The sequence below is a fragment of the Hypanus sabinus genome, chromosome 17, assembly GCF_030144855.1.
Source record: "Hypanus sabinus isolate sHypSab1 chromosome 17, sHypSab1.hap1, whole genome shotgun sequence".
Classification (NCBI taxonomy): Eukaryota; Metazoa; Chordata; class Chondrichthyes; order Myliobatiformes; family Dasyatidae; genus Hypanus; species Hypanus sabinus.
In genome coordinates this window covers 42,728,180-42,743,225 of record NC_082722.1, presented here as the reverse complement: position 1 = coordinate 42,743,225, position 15,046 = coordinate 42,728,180, and the positions used below count along the sequence as shown (strand labels likewise).

General features: G+C 38.1%; 1 protein-coding gene across 2 annotated transcripts in view; it reads right to left on the bottom strand.

Moving 5' to 3' along the window:
* shcbp1 (SHC SH2-domain binding protein 1) overlaps positions 1–14,315 on the bottom strand; it is a 30,609-nt gene extending 16,294 nt beyond the window's left edge. The window contains exons 1-8 of one of the 2 annotated variants that reach the window (XM_059993481.1): positions 14,185–14,315; positions 11,011–11,178; positions 10,290–10,405; positions 9,754–9,962; positions 8,732–8,827; positions 4,193–4,426; positions 3,666–3,840; positions 1,557–1,677 (exon numbers count right to left, since the gene is read on the bottom strand). In XM_059993481.1, the coding sequence (XP_059849464.1) occupies positions 1,557–1,677; positions 3,666–3,840; positions 4,193–4,426; positions 8,732–8,827; positions 9,754–9,962; positions 10,290–10,405; positions 11,011–11,178; positions 14,185–14,296 (1,231 nt within the window). In that variant the 5' untranslated portion in view covers positions 14,297–14,315. The remainder of the gene's footprint in view (positions 1–1,556; positions 1,678–3,665; positions 3,841–4,192; positions 4,427–8,731; positions 8,828–9,753; positions 9,963–10,289; positions 10,406–11,010; positions 11,179–14,184) is intronic. The other variant, XM_059993482.1, reaches the window with a different exon arrangement.
* Between the last annotated feature and the right edge of the window lie 731 nt (positions 14,316–15,046).

Here is a 15,046-nt window from a genome sequence, read left to right as displayed (position 1 = left end):
CTCTGGAATTGGATTTTCAAATTTCCACATCGAGAGATCACAGCAAGTACAAATCATTGATAGCATCTCCTCTTCATTGACAATCAACACAGGTATGCCTCAAGGATGCATGCTTAGCTTGTTCCTTGATTCATTCTACACTTGTGAATATGGTTAAGCACAGTTGAAATGCTATCTATAAATTCATAGACGACAACTCCATTGTTGGTAAAATCCCAGATGGTGACAAAAAAGCCTACAGGAATGAGACAGATCAGCTGATTGAGTTGTGTCATATCAATAACATCAACAAGATGAAGGAATTGATTGTAGACATCAGGAAGATGAAGTAAGGAGAACACAAATCAGTCTTCAGTGGTGTAAAGTGTGAGCAGCTTCAAGTTCCTGGGTGTGAACATCTCAATCTGTCCTGGATCCAACACATTTATGCAAATATATAGGTGGCACTCTCGTGGCTCCACTTTGTTAGTTTGAAAAGATTTGGTAACGTCAAAGACTGTTGCTACTTCTATAGATGAAGAGTGGAGAGCATTCTGACTGGTTGCATCACAGCCCTGCATGGAGGCTCCAATGCACATGATGACAAGAGGCTGTAGACTCAGCCAGCCAAATCATGGGCACAACCCACCCCATATTAAGGACATCTTTAAGAGGAGCATCCATCATTAAGAACCCTCACCTTTCAGAACATCATCTAAGCACACTACTACCATCAAGGAGGGGTACAGAAGCCTCAACAGCCACACTCAACAACCAAGGAACAGCTTCTTCTCCTGTCATCAGCTTTCTAATGGTCCATGAATAATAAATCATTATTCAACTTGCTTTGCACTATTTTGCAAGTTATGAAAAATTGATGTCTTTGCACTGTACTGCTGCCACAAAACAAACAAGTGTCATCCAAGATGATGATAATAAACCTGATTCTGAAATCTGTTCTCCTTCAATTCTAGCTTTCCAATCACCTCAAAGTTTAATTATTTCTGTACTCCTTGATCCCTCCTGTTGGATCCAACTGTATAACTCTTAAATTAGACTGTTGAATTGATATTTTCTTTACAGTTCAACAATTCATTATCTGCTTGTATTTTATATAATTACTTACATACAACTAATCGTTTACTATTCTTCTTAGTGGCTATCGTATGTATAAGCAAGTTTAATAGGCCTCTAGTGGTTATACAAAGTATAATTCTGTAAAGCTCTGGAAGCTTCTTTGTACTACATTATTTGAATGATGACTTTCTTATTGGTTAACTCTTACCTATAAATTTAAATGGAATGTTTTCTTCTCTATGGGTATAAAATAACTAAACACAAAGTAGCACCATATTAATCTTAGTTCCTTTGTCTCGCTTTGCTTAGTTGACCTCAATTACTATCCATTCAACTTTCCTTTGTTATGTCAACTCTTATCATGAAGCAACAAGTTTTGTGCCTCTTTCCTGACTTCTGAAAGAATCTTGGATCAAAAACATCAGAACCCAACACTCCCTTTCCTCAAACACATGAATAAGACCTGTTGTGTATAAAAATATATTTCCTCTGGTGCTTACCTTCCACTTGAATGGAATCAGCAATTCTGAAATAACCATTTACACTGTAACGGCCAGGACAGATGATAACAACATCTCCTTCACAACAGCCATCTATTGCTGCAAGTGGATCACTATGAAACTAACAAAGGGAAAACAGCTTTCAAAACAAATTTCACAAATAAAACATTTCCTATACCACCAATCTTTAGGCACTCTTCAATTTGGAAGTATCATGATAGTGCAGTTCTTCGTTTCTATCAAATTTATTTATACTAAACCCAAGCAATATTCATATTTTCTTATAGGCCCCAGGAGGTAATTTATTCCCCTCTGTGCCTTGTGGCACATCAGTCGGCAACCTTGCCATTTCCTTAACATTTTGTCTGTTTTTTGTGAAAAACAAGGTCAAGTTGCCAACTTGACACTCAACCCAGCATGGATGGACAGAGAGCAAGGAGCCGGCCGGATTCAAACTCGAAGTGCAGTGCTGATGCCCCTACACCACCAGCCAGTCCAAGCCGTTATACATTTGTTTAATGATTAGAAAAGTCACAAGTGAAAGAAGCATCACTCTACCAAAAAGCTGCTTGTTGCATTAAAGGCTGCTGAGAAATACCAAAAGATCCACAATGAGTTGCCAACATTAAACCCCAATTCTAACTGGGATCTTTAGAATGCACCAGTCATCAAATGCAAACACGAGGAAATCTGCAGATGCTGGAAATTCAAGCAACACACACAAAATGCTGGTGGAACACAGCAGGCCAGGCAGCATCTCTAGGAAGAAGTACAGTCGACGTTTCAGGTCGAGACCCTTCATCAGGACTAACAGAAAAAAGAGATAGTAAGAGATTTGAAAGTGGGGGTGGGGGGGGAGAGAGTGACCTGAAATGATAGAAGACAGGAGGGGAGGGATGAAGCTAAGAGCTGGGAAGTTGATTGGCAAAAGGGATACAAGGCTAGAGAAGGGGGAGATCAAATATACTGTAAAGAGAAAGTACACAGTTAACAGCAGGGCCTTAACAGTACTGATCTACAAAGGGATCTTGGGGCCCAAGTCCACAACTTCCTGAAAGTGGCTATGCAAGTTAATGGGGTGGTTAAGAAAGCATATGGCATACTTGTCTTTATTAGTATGATGCAACCAGTCAATTCGAGTCAGGAAGTTATGTTGCAGCTTTATAATACACTAGTTGGACTATATCTAGAGTACTGCATTAAAATTGAAAAAAGAGGGGTGGGTGCCCAGAATGCATTGCCAGAAGCAAACACAATAGAGATGTCCAAGGAGCTCTTAGACAGGCACATGAATATGCAGGAAATGGAAGGCGACATGTAGGCAAAAGGAATTAGTGTAATTAGGCATCATTAGGTTAATTAATTAGCACAAAATCGTGGACTAAAGGGCCTTTTTCCTGCACTGTACCATTCCATGCACTAAAAGCTTCCAGAAACCAACAATCTGGCTGAAGTCCCCAGCATTTATATAACATCAGGTTATATTTGGTGCAGCAGCAGTGACCCCATTTGACAAATGGTTTTAGGATGGAAGGCATGTTTGTTTTGATGTTTTTCATTATTTAAATGCAAAACAACTTAAAAAAAAGTTTCATTTTCCTCAATTGATGAATGATTTTGAATGTTCCTGAATGTCAGAAACAAAATTGGGGATGCAGCTTTGTCATTTTATTACTCAACTATTTTGTAGGCAATTTTGACTCTGACCTAATTATGTCACACAATGCTATACTACTGTACAGGGCAATGGGATTTTAGATAAAGATTTAACTTAACAACAACTCAGCAATTAGGAAATCATGGAAGGCAATTATAAACTTGCCATCATGTTCTGTTAGAGAATTGCTACACTGGGTTCACTCAAGCTTTCCCCTCAATCTTTGTGTTCCATCACAAGTTAGCCGAGTAAAAACAATTTACATGACATTTGCATCGACATAATTACTGTGAAATAAAACAAAGTATTGCAAATATTTGATGCCCTTGTACCGGCAACATATTAAAAGATTTACTGTTTTCTTAAGACTATATTTTTGATTATATTCTTGACTAAACTGGCTGATGTTTATTCAATATTGCACTTCCTAAATGGTCAATGAAAATTATTACCTCTATTGGTTGTTCCTGAATAAAAGAATCTGGGTTTAGTTTCTCCTTCAGCAAAGATTGCAGTAGATTAATGGTCATGGAGCTTGAAACAACATGAATAACCTTTTCCCCTGAAGAGCGAATTCCTTTGGCCTGCTTTCCTGGCAAGCCATATCCATCCTGGCGCAGAACATATCTAAAGATAAAGTTATTGGTTTTTAGGAACTGATGTTTCAGCAATATAAAACTTTAATCCTATCAGTTATATTTTCCCAATCATTTCATCTTAATTTCATTCTAACTCCCATGATTTCAATACTTAAAAATTTTAATTTTATTTTATTCTTTGTGGGATACTCTATGTACTACATTAACTAAATGAAATCCAGGTTCAAAGAATGCAAGACGTTGCTGAAAATTGTTAAAGAATAGTTTTGTCATGGTAGCAGTTACAAATCTGTAATCATTCTAAATTTTCACGACTTTCTATATTAACAGGAAAAGCATAATATCAGTTATTGAAAAGTGCAAACCTAAAAATGGATTACCTGTAAAGTGGGGATTCCATTATGCGAAGCTTATATTTAAGCTTATCCAACTCTTCACAAAGTTTAACACCTTCCACTATGGAAACATTACTCAATTCAGATTCAGAATCACCTGCAGTGATGTTATTTCTCACTTTTATAAATTCTTTATGTATCTCCTCACACTTTGATAACAGGTGATTGTATTCAGCAATGAGATCAGCAGGAACACGATCTTCAAGAATATCATAATACCTGAAATGGGAATAAATAAAATATTCTCCATTAGTAGATATTTGTTACCTTAAAATAAACACCCATTTGCCTTTTCTGCATGTTGCTGCTGTAGTAACAAATACTGTTACTTTATCAGAGTACTTACGGAATATACAGCAAACTTCAATAATTCACCATCAGACTATTAAGAAATGCTGAAGGCTTGGCACCTGGCTTGATGAGTGATGTTTATTATGCTTCTTTCTGACTCACCAGACCCTTGGTCCAGGTGCTGTACTTAAACTAGATTCCCTAGAAAAGTTATTATAATACTATGTCACATTTTTTAAAAGTGAGCTGAAAATGCATTACATAATAACAGACGTAACCTCCAATAGTCTGGAAATTGTGGTAGATCGAAGTCCCCATTGTGCTGGATTATAATACTTTTACAGCATGTAATGCAAATCCAATCAATCCAATGCAACAATTTAAGTTTCACAAGATTCAACATATAAACTGCAAGATTATTGAATTTCACTAAGGATTACTACACCTGGTGGCCACTCTATTTAAAGTGTGTGTCGTTGTTGAGTGCCATCGAGTCAGATTTTCTTGGTGACCCTACAGATAGTGTAGTTGCCCATAGGGTTTTTGTGGCAAGCTAGAGTAGATTGCCAGGACTTTCTTCTGCACACACACTGCTGCTGCCCAGGCTGGGACCCTGGCTGGATTTGAATTCAGGACCATCTGCATGCAATCGTGGTTAAGAGGTTCAGTTGTTGTTCAGGCTAAACTTACAATGCAAAAAGAGATGCAATCTAAGTGACTGACTGCAGAATGATTCTTGGTGCCAGGGAGTGGTGGTTTGAATATCTCAAACTGCTGATTTTCTGGGATTTTCATGCACAATCGTCTTCAGGGTTTGCAGAGTATGGTGTGATAAACAAAAAAAAACAAACATCCAGTGAGTATCAGTTATGTGGGTGAAAATACCTTGTTAATAGGGGAGATCAGAGAATGGTCAGACTGTTTCAAGGTGACAGTAACTCAAGTAACTACATATTACAACAGTGGTGTGCAAAAGAGCTTCTCTGAATGCACAGCATATCAAACCTTAAAGTGGATGGGCTACAGCAGCAGAAAAATCACACACATACGTTCAGTAGCCCCTTTATTAGATACCTCATGTACTTAATATAGTGGTCATTGAGTGTATATTGGTTGATCAAGAATAAAACATAGATGCCAACTTCTACAATCAAGTTTATATATAAAGACAGGATTTTATGCAATTGATTTAATAAGGGGGTAAGCCATTCAAACAAAACTAAATTCAACCTTTGTTCTAGTTTAAGTCTGCTAACTTTGAGTAGTCCAACAATTGATTTCAGAATATAACCATATAACAATTACAGAAGGGAAACAGACCATCTCGGCCCTTCTAGTCTGTGTCAGACCAAAACTAAACCACCTCATTCAGTCTTGAACAAGGGTCTTGGCCCGAAACGTCAGCTGGTTAGTCATTTCCATTGATGTTTAACACAGCACGGATGGAAAGCATGCAAGGAGCCAGTCGGATTCGAACCCAGGACCACTCCCCTCGAAGTCCGGTGTAGATGACGCTACACCACCAGCGACAGCAAGATCATGAAGTCTGCTAACATCAGCTGTTAGATATCAGTATATGGCAAGACCAAACCATTCCAAAAATTCAATAATGTAAAAAACCTGTTAAAATTCAATGTCAATTTTTAAAGTAAGAATAAAAGGACCAAAACATTGATAGTATATGGCACTGGAAAAATATATTATGACCAGTTTCATCAGAAAAAAGAAGTGATGAAAGTTAGTGATTGACTAAATAAAACAGGTATTCCAATAACATTACTGCAGACAGAGTGCTGAAACCCTGAAACTTTATTTGTTAAATCAAAGTTTAAAAGATAGCAAACTCAAAAGCAGATACAATTTCAGTTTGCTTAGAGCACCATCTGGTGTCAAGAATCAGTCAAATTATAAAGAGAGCAAATTAATAGTGAAGCTCACAGTGGTGCTGAGAAACAAGTAGAGGACCCTGATTGGAATGAGATTTAGACAAGGAGTTGAAGGGTATAACTTACTGTCAATTTCTTCCTGTGAAAGCTGCTTATATGATGCAATGTGCTTATGATCCTGTTGCAAGTAAGCTTTTCATTGCCCTTGGACACATAGGTACTTGTACATAAGCCAATATCTCAACTTTGGACTTTGAATAAATTATAAAGATAATGCAAAGCAAAATTCAAACATTTATTTCATTCTGGTTAACATTTAAAATATTAAGTGAAACTAATTAAATTTGAAAATGTTTTAATAATTAAATAATTGATCATTGTCCAACTTCCTTTAAATTTTCTTTTAAAAATTATTTATACAATACATTACATTTTTAAACTTAACTACGTTATATTATTTCAACTTTAGTGGTATATCACAGGACCTTTACAATTAAGATGACCAGATTCTCACATCCATTAGGGATCAGAGCAACTCAATAGTTATACTTTTATGGTTACAATAGCTTAATCATCAAGTTATAAGGCTAGCATCCAAGAAAAGTGGACTATTGATTTGAAAAAGTAGGAGTGAATCCCAGCATGTCGGTTGGAATTTTTTTCAAATAACCCATGAAATTTGGCACAGAAAGTTCGCATTGGTAAAAGTAACCATGGGCTAATAGATCGTCATAAAAATCCATGACTTGATGTTTGTTAATATTAAAACAGATGAATGAATTTTCAGTATTTTGACAACACGCTTTATTGGGTACAGGAGGGTGGAAGTGGGAAATTGGGTAGAAAATTGCCACGTGGGTCAGTACAGGCGCAATTGTGAATAATGATTACATTTCACAGGCTGAGGTGTTGCTGTCCCATGGGTTGCTTCTACTGATGTCAGAGAACTTTTCAGATGACAGTGAGTATGTGTCAGCATGACTTTAAACACCAGCTCTTAAGGATCAGTGACCATCACCCCAAGGATGCTTGATAAGTGAGATATTGGCTCTGTTGAATCATATACATTTGATTCGCTTTTAGCCCTGTGGTGAAAGCTTAATTGTATTTTATTGTTTAACTCGTGTGTAGTTTGTTACCCCAGATGTCCTGTTTTTCATCTTCCTAAATTTTCTCTTTAGGACCTCTTCTCTTCTCACTCCTATGACTTGGTACCAATATGTACCATGATGTCTGACTGCTCACCCTCCCCCTTTAGAATGTCGTGGACAAGATCCAAGACATCCCAGACCCTGGCACATGAGAGGCAACATACCATCTGGGTCTCTCTATGCATGCAGTCTCTCCAACCTACTCCTCTAATTATAGGAACTCCTATCACCACTGCCTTTCTCCTCTGGTTCCTTCCCTTCTGAGCAACAGTGCCAGAAACATGGTGGCTGGGGCTCCCTGCTTGTAGGTCGACCCCTCCCCACCCTCCAAAACAGTATACTCTCTGATGGGATAGACCTGCCCTCCTTTAAGTTCTTCACATCCAGCAGGGGCTTGCAATCATGAAGAATGTTTAAAAAAGACAATAACACTTTGATTGGCCATGTAGGAGGCGCTGCTTCCCAGCATTTCTGGTCACCTTCCTGTCAGCTTGGAACAGTCTGGCTGTTCTCCTCTGACATCGCTTATTATCAAGGTATATTTGCCCATATAACTGCCGTTCACTAGATTTTTTTTCTTGTTTGCTTTTTTGCAGCATCCTCTGTAAATTCAGCAGTTTCTGTAATACTCAACCCACCTTGTCTAGCACCAAAATCAGAATCAGGTTTAATATCACCAGCATGTGTCATGAAATTTCTTAATAGTATCAGCTATACAACGCAATGCATGATAAATATAGAAAAATAAATTACAGTAAGGATATGTATATTAAATAGTTAAATTTTTTAGATAGTAGTGCAAAAACAGAAATAATTTAAAAAGTGAGGTAGTGTTCATGGGCTCAATATTCACTTAGAAAATAGGATTGCGGGTGGGGGGGGGGGGGGAGGGGAAGAAGCTGTTCCTGAATTGCTGAGTGTGCGCCTTCAGGCTTTTATCCCTTCTTGACAGTAACAATGAGAAGACAACTATCATTGCATGGTCAAAATCATTCAGATTGTATTTCTTCCCAGTTCTGATGTTTGGTCTCAAAAACAGATGAACCTCTTAACCATATCTGCTTGCTTTTATGCATTGAATTGCTGCCACACGATTAGCTGATTAAATATTTGCATTAACAAGCAGGCATACAGCTGTACCTAATAAAATGGCCATAGAATGTAGCTGACAGTACGTTTAGACAACATATACCTACAGCTTCAATCTTGGTTCACAACATCTGACAAAGTAATCAAAGTCATCATCTTCGTCATCTTCATCCCAGATTCTCCAAATATGTTGGTAGAAAAATCTGAAACATATTCAACATTAAGGAATTTACACTAACAGCAACTTACCTTAAAAGTTAAATACATAAATAAACTAAATTATTGATAGGCTGTAAACATCAACTTGGCCATATAACCTGGAGACTCCTAGACCGAACAAGCTGCAATCTGAAAGCTATCACTAATTTACTGAGGAATTTCAATGTCAATACCAAAATAACCCCATTGTAAAATGAAGTTTTAAATTTACAGCTTTAATGTAAAAGAGTGGTTTTCCGCCTTCCTCCTCCCACCCAGGTAATTCATAAATATCTTGGTAAGAGTTATTGACTCAAGTCAGGCTCATTAAATAACAGCCAATAAAGTCCAAAAATTAAAAAATGGATAGAAGACCCTTTGATTTCTATGTGTTTTTTTGCATATCCCAGTTTTATATACAAAAAGTAATGAAATTTAGAAACTAAGCTTATGCTCAATTTTTTGTAATATGCTTCCTTGCTCTTGCTGATTATTTCATAAAATGTTATTTCTTCCCCCCCCCACTGTGAGAAATAAGTTCAGTTTTGTACACCTGCCAGAATTCTCACTTGCCTCCAAGTAAAAATGAGTAACACCACACCTGCAAAATACTTTACAACATTTTGCCATCAGTGTACCTATTTTCCGGGCATCTTACCATCATCCATCCATCTTCTTTATCATTTGCTACTGAAATCTGATGTACCCCATTGCTCTGTTGGCTGTTCTCCTTGAGTCAACTTGTGAAGACTTTATACGTGAACAATGATCCATGCACCATAGTCAACATGTATAGTAAGTATTTGGTGTTAAAAAACATAGCTCTTACTGGTCTAGAGCCTCTAGACTGTTTATAGTTTCTATTTACTTCTAATATACAAGTCTGTACTTTTTAGAAAACGTCAAAAGTATTTTTAATTAAGTCTATTACCTGAGATGTTCGATAGCAAGTGCTGTTTGATCGAACTCTCCAGATTCTTCAAAAACCAAGTATAATTCCTGGAGAGGCACAAGGTGATCTTTTGCCTCAAGGAAACTTTCCATTGCTTCCATGTTCAGAGAATATGTTTCAGACTCATAAAGGAATGGTTCTGTCAGCTTTACCACTGCCCTGAGGCTTGAAGTTTCCACATCAGTCACCTGAAATTGTTTTCAAAACAAAACTAGTAAAAAAAAAACAGCATTTTATTCCTTAATTATGCTTAATTTGTATGATTTAAAACATAAATGTAGCATGTTTTTATAGTACAATAGAAAACAAAAGCATTATAATACAATTTGGATCAACCAGACCCGTTTCCGTTATTGGAATAACAAGGATCCAAACCCACAATATCGCAGAGAGTATAAATACTATACTTTATTGGTAATTACTCACCACAGTTGGATTCTGATATGGCAATAAAAACCTAGATTGTGGAGCTTGACAGTTAACATCACTATAAATGCTCTGAGCAGATTATTTACCTCAACCAGCACCTCAAATGTATCATTGGACCAGATCGCTTGCCATCCATATGGTTCTAGAACCTTCTCCAAATAGTCTGCAAAGAAATCCTGCACTTCTGATGGCTTTGTGTCACCTATTTAAAAAAAACAATCAAACCATTCTCAATGATTTACATTCTTGATTCAAAATTATTCAAGAATTTTATCCAACATTCTGCATCATAAGAATAATAGATAAATAATTATAAAAGGTAACCATATGTCAAATTTTAAACTTGTCCACAGGTTTTAGAAAATGCACCTTATAGTGGATATTACCCAATTATTTTTTTTTAAATTACCAAACATAAAATTTCTTCTGGTTTTTCAAAACATTACACATTATTTTCAAGCCTTCTTTGCACCCTTGGTAACTACATTTCATCAGCCTAGGAGCAACAATGTCCCAGAGAATTTTACTGTACTTGGATGCACACTTAAGTCAAAACTTGCAATTCCTTTCAGGACCAGCTATCCATCTACTTAATTGGTAAAATATTTAACAGCTTTTAATGGAGGAAACATTCTTCCTTCTCTAGCTTTGCTTACATACCTACTTTTTTTTAAAGAAACTGTCATTAAGTTAAACACTTCCCAGTACCTGTCTTGATCAAGTTTCAAAGATCTAGATCACAGTGTTATTTAATTGTTTTTAGAATTCTAAAATAAATGTTAAATATCATTGATTTAAATTACATACCCAAGATGTAGTCCTGGTAAGCCTTATATCTTTCATAGTATGATAATTGTGTCGTATCAACAACTTCTGGAAACGTGGTAGTTCTTCCATGGAAACCTCTTTTCAAAGTGACGCCTTTGTTGGAACCATTGCAATTTACATTACTTTCCTTTTCATCTTGAGAGAGACCTGAAAGCAATTTAGAAATGCATTATTTACTGCTCAGGATATTCTTAAACAACTAAAATAAACAGTGTGACTAGTTCCTTTTAAGCTTATGGAACAGAACATTACAAAACTAACCCACTTGCCTAAACCACCATCTATAATGCCCTCCGTGACTTTGTTTTTCTGGATGCTAAATGTAAGTCAAGCGAACTCTCCATAAACAGCTATTTTGAGATATCAAGGTGACCTTTAATGCAGAATGAGCTCAGAGTTGCAAACAGGCTTAAGTGTTCTAAAGCCTTAGATTACATGCTTAGAGTCCTACTGGAGCTAAATGCAGTTACTTCAAGGAGTCTAAGGGAAAGAAAAATATACCTTTGACTGAAATCTGTGTTAAATCTCCATGAGCTATTTACAAGACCAGAAGACAGAGGAACAAAATTAGTCATCAGCCCATTGAGACTGCTCTGCCATTCAATCATGTCTGATCTATTAACCCTCTCAACTCCATTCTCCCCCATAACCTTTAATGTCCTTATTCATCATGAACTGATCAACATCTGTTTGAAATCAAAGACTTCACCTCCACAGCCCTCTCTAGCAATAAATTCTCACAGATTCACCTCCCTCTGGTTAAAGAAATTCTTCATCTCTGTTCTAAAAGGACATCCTTCTATTTGAGGGACTCTGCTCTCTGGACCTAGACTCCCCCCACTAGCTGAAGCATCCTCTCCATATCCACACTATCTAGACTTATCAATATTCAATAGGTTTCAGTGAGATTATTCCCCCCTCCCCCATTCTAAACTCCAGCAAGTACACACCCAGAACCATCAGATACTCCTCATATGTTAAACACTTTAATTTCTGGGATCATTCTTGTAAACCTCCTCTGGACCCTATCCATTTTTTTTTAGATATGGGTCCACTGGTCATGAATAACTGTTATTCTCTTTACATGATTATTAGCAGACAGTGCAGGTATATTCCATTAATGCAACAATATTGTAATCTGCTGGGCCAATTGATCTTATTGATAGCTAATAGATCTGAACTTCTGCTCCACCATTGGACTTGTTACTGAGTCCAAGATCAGCTCAACTGATATGCCGAGAGGGGTTGGATGTATGTTGCATTTATGTTGCATTTACCTTCAATTTAATCCCGGGGTGATTGGTGTGTTAAGGACAACCCACTTCGTTTAAATGACTTGAAGACAGTGTGGAAAAGACTAGTTGCAGGTAGGTCTTACTTTATTTAATATTCAATTATTTGTTAGTAGCTTTAATTTGTCCCAAAATGTATTTTTGATGTAATTATTATTTTTCTGCATAGCCACATGAATTGTTTTAAAATGTCTCATGCAATATTTTAAAAAAGCCTTATACAGCACAAGCTGTCAAAGACAATTGTGGCTTTATACATTCCAAAAAGGCATTATTTCTAAAAATAGAAAATGTATTAAATCAGAACATTTAATTAACATTTTTAAATCACAAATGTTTACTTTAATGTAGCTTCAGTTATCTATGCACAACTCTGGAGTAAAAAGGGAACTTAGAGTAAAGGATCCCTTAGGAGACATACCAGGGGTGATGAATAAATTTGTGGCCTAAGGCAGAAGGAGTCAATTTTAGAAAACCTAGCACATTTATTTTTCCTACATTTACACACAGTTCAGCGGTCATGGAGCATACAGATCTCTTCTTTGTAGAAGCCGGCATCGTGGACCTCCGGAAGTGGTCCACGACATGGGGTGATTGATAAGTTCGTGGCCTAAGGTAGAAGGAGATGAGTTATTAACTTCAAACTTTCTGCATTTTCACTCAAAGAGTTGAACTGCACGTGCATGTAACAAGAGCTGTATAACTCATCTCCTTCTACCTTAGGTCACAAACATATCAATCACCCCTGCTGTGTACCACTTCTACAAAGAAAGGATCCGTATGCTCCACCACCCCTGGACTAAGTGTGTAAATGTAGGATGGGACTATGTTGAAAAATAAATGTGCTAGGTTTTCTAAAATGGAGTCCTTCTACCTTAGACCACGAACTTATGGATCAGCCCTCGTAGAATTCACCCTGCAGTTCAGAGGGAAAGCTAAAACCGGAAATATCAGTATTACAGTTAAGGTAACTACAGAGGCTGACAAATGCACTAATTTTGTCACTGGTGAGCGATATTTGTTAATGCTAAAACAAAGAGGAAGTGTTAGAGGCCATACAACAAGATTCTTGGAATAAAAACTCTAGAGAGGCAAACAAAAGTGTCAGTGGAAGAAATAAAGAGTAGAATAGGATTGTAAGTAAAACCAGACAATGAAACTGGGAAACAGAGTTCAGGTTATACTGAGGCAATGAAAAAGAACTCAGCAGAAACATTTTTTTAAATCAGTCTCTTTTCTAAAACATTCAATATTAAGACCTGGACGAGAATCCACCTGATGATTAGTATCTGGCTCAAAGCAGGCAGGCTATACTGCACAATTCGTGCTCGAAATAAATCTAATCATTCCTCCAGCCTTAAAATCACTGAACATCTTTCACCTTATTTACCCTCAGCTTCATGAATTTAAGAGATTTTATTTTAGGCTCCATATCTGATCAGCTCGCAAAAATAAATATTTTCTCCCGTCAGTTCACGGCGCTACTTATGAAACCTGCAGGCGAGGTTTGAACGCCTGGTTTGCCCTTCTGTCACTTCCCTTAGCCCAGACTGGACTAAGTGGCAAATTCCCACTGAGATGAAAGATCGTTGAGCTGAAACATTTGTTTCTCGTCACGTCTCCTGAGCTATTTATTGTGTTACTATACCCACGGTTTATCAGCTGGGTCATGCGGTCTGCGTTAGGAACTTTATGGCGTTACCCGGGGATGGTAATTAGGACAAACCAAAGTTCAGAAAACTAAGAAGCCGGAGGAAGTCAGCGGGCCGCGGGCGGGGGGAGGACGTTTCGGAAAGGTCGTATCAAGAGTGAGGATGATTCGGGCCGGGGGCTAGGCTGGGGTTGCTCCTTTCACACTCACCTCCGGCCCCCGCTGTCAACGCCGCGGCAGCCTCCTCCCTGCCCCTGCCGCCGAGGCTGGCCGACTCCGGCTGCTCGCCTGCGTTCTCCCCTCCGGCCAGCTCCTCGGACATGACCGCGCTCCCGCCCCACCACTCCACTCCACTCCACTCCTCCCGCAGCCGTTACACTTCACTCCCGATTCAAAATTTTGCCGCTAGAACCCGTTGACGGCTCCCCGCTCGGCCGCTCCGATTGGTTAAACAAGCAGCCAATCGAATCCAGCCAATAGGCGTACCCCGGGAGCACTTCGTCCAGATATTTAGGGATGAAGTGCTGTTAAAACTGTCATCAATTATGAAATAAAGTCTTCATTTTGATCGACGACCCTTTAGTCTTGCTGAATGGTGCCATCGGGAACATAAGCTATATAGACAATCTGTTAATAAAACCCCGGTGATTTGATAATGCAGTTCATTCATCTGTGTAGAAGTAACAATTTCTCTTCTGAACTGTGATCACAATAAATCAGATCAAGCTCTTACACGTAATAGTTATTTCAAAAAAAATTAAAGAGGGAGACGTTTAAGGGAGTTTGGGATGGGATGGGTCTTTAATAATGTTACAAGCGCGCATGGAGAGTTATGGATTGTCTCCAGACCCGGTAGTTGAGTCCCAGTGATGTGCCGAGCCGTCCTGATCACCCGTTAGAGTGCTTTGTGATCTGTCTTGCTGCAGCTAAGAGTACCACGCTGTCAGTCATCAGTCTGCTCGCTATCACACATCGATAAAAGTTAGCCAGCAATTTGGGGGCAGACTTGCTCTCAAGCACCTCAGGTTGTATAGTCGCTGTTGTGCCTTTCCTACTATCGACCAAGAGAGTG